The following is a 1,947-nucleotide window of genomic DNA, read 5'->3' as shown; positions in this document are numbered from 1 at the left end:
TGATGCAGAACCAAGAAAGGCAAAGCAGAAGACAGCTAAGGGCCGCCGTTGCCGTTGCCGTCGCCGCCGCCGCCGCTGCCATCTGGGCAATTTCTCAAGCTTTGCTACCTATTTCCCTAGGGTGCTGAAGCAAGTGCATACAGGCCTGAGTCTTTCCCGTGAGTCCGTGAACATCCTGGATTCGTTTGTGAAAGACATGTTCGAGCGGATTGCCGAAGAGGCCGGGCGCCTGGCCCACCGCAACAAGCGCTGCACCATCATGACCGAAGACATCCAGACAGCTGTGCGTCTTCTGTTGCCTGGGGAGCTCGGCAAGTATGCCACGTCCGTGGGCACCAAGTCGGTCATCAGATACCACCTCAGCGGATGAACTGCCCCAGGACTGACTGACCATTGCAAACCAGACTTAAGGGTTCTTCCCTTAGGCCCTACATTTCATCTTTAAAACATTTCTACCCCAAAGAAAACATTAAAAACCTCATTATCTTTGCTTCAATATGTGTCGGTTGTGTCATTTGTTCGATGGAAAATCGGGTCCTTTTTTCTTAACATGTTGCAACTCGTCACTTTCCTAAATGGTTATTTTTATTCGTGCTTTCTCAGTGATTTTAGGGATCTTTATGGTCGAAATTCTTTCCCTAAAAGTTTCATTGGCCTTTTCCATTTTCATTCTCGCATCTATATCTAGGTATCATCCAGAGATTTTTATATGGGTATAGCAACTGATAAAGCGAAACCAATACAGTATTGTAAAGTAAAAAAATAAAATTAAAAAAAATAATAATAATAAAAAGAAAAAAAAAAAAAAACAGTGTGGTCTTTCCCGGTGGCTCAGCAGTAAAGAATCCGCCTGCAATGCAGGAGTCGCAGGAGAGGCAGGGTCCATCCCTGGGTCATAAAGATCCCTGGGTCATAAAGATCCCTGGGAGGAGGGCATTCTTTCCTGGAGAATCCCATGGAGAGAGGAGCCTGGTGGGCTACAGTCCATAGCGTCTGCAAAGAGTCGAGCACCACTGAAGCAAGGTAGCACCACTGAAGCAAGGTAGCACGCAGGCTCACAAAGAGCAGTGTGTGTGTGTGTGTGTGTGTGTGTGTGTGTGTGTGTGTGTGCACTCAGTCACTCAGTCATGTCCAACTCTTTCTGACCCAATGGACAGGAGCCCGCCAGGCTCCTATCTCCTTGAAATTTTCCAAGCAAGAATACTGAATTGGGTTGTCATTTCCTACTCCAGGGGATCTTTCTGACCAAGGGACAGAAGCTGTGTCTCTTTTGTCTCCTGCACTGGCAGTCAGATTCTTTACCACTGCACCAGCAGTAGCAGATATAAAAATCACATTCTATTCCTTCAATCCCAATTCACTTCCATGTGTAAAACAGGACTCAAACACAGTGTAAAATAAGAAAATTCTAAATTTCTGGAATCAAGCACCATATCTTTTTAAATTACCTTATCCAGATTTCTCTGATCCTATTTTTTGTTTGCAACCTAGAACATTTTGCTTTAAAAAAAAAAAAAAGAAAACAAAAATCCTGACTGAATTGCAAACTTGCAGGGATGATGGGATAGTCCAGTGACAGAGAATGTTGCCACAGTCTCCACAGTAGCAGCCAGTGAGGGACTGGCAGCCCATGAGCCAAAGCAATTGGCCGAACGTATGGTGGAGTGAGGAGAGACGAACAAATAACAACCTTCCTGTGACACTCAGTCTAAAGATGGAGAGGGAACATGGGACGATAGTTTCCCTGCTGTTTTTCCATTCAACCACCTGCTTTTAACCACTGCGATTTAAGTACAGGCATCCATTTCTTGGGGCTTCCCAGGTAGTGCTAGTGGTAAAGAACCTGCCTTCTTATGTGGGAAACAAAGAGCCATGGATTCAGTCCCTGGATTGGGAAGATGCCCTGGAGAAAGGCATGGCAATCCACTCCAGTATTCTTGCTGGAAA

The 1,947-nt window shown here is 45.5% G+C and overlaps 1 protein-coding gene across 1 annotated transcript; it reads left to right on the top strand.

Annotated features, from left to right (window-relative positions):
- Positions 1-22: 22 nt before the first annotated feature.
- Positions 23-370, top strand: LOC120859865 (histone H2B type F-M-like; the record flags this gene model as incomplete). Its single annotated transcript, XM_040235794.1, has 1 exon — positions 23-370. A coding segment is annotated over one exon (348 nt), but the record flags the coding sequence as incomplete, so codon positions are not given.
- Positions 371-1,947: the final 1,577 nt, after the last annotated feature.

Source organism: Oryx dammah, unplaced genomic scaffold, assembly GCF_014754425.2.
Source record: "Oryx dammah isolate SB20612 unplaced genomic scaffold, SCBI_Odam_1.1 HiC_scaffold_3784, whole genome shotgun sequence".
NCBI lineage: Eukaryota > Metazoa > Chordata > Mammalia > Artiodactyla > Bovidae > Oryx > Oryx dammah.
This window is presented reverse-complemented; position numbering and strand designations above follow the sequence as displayed.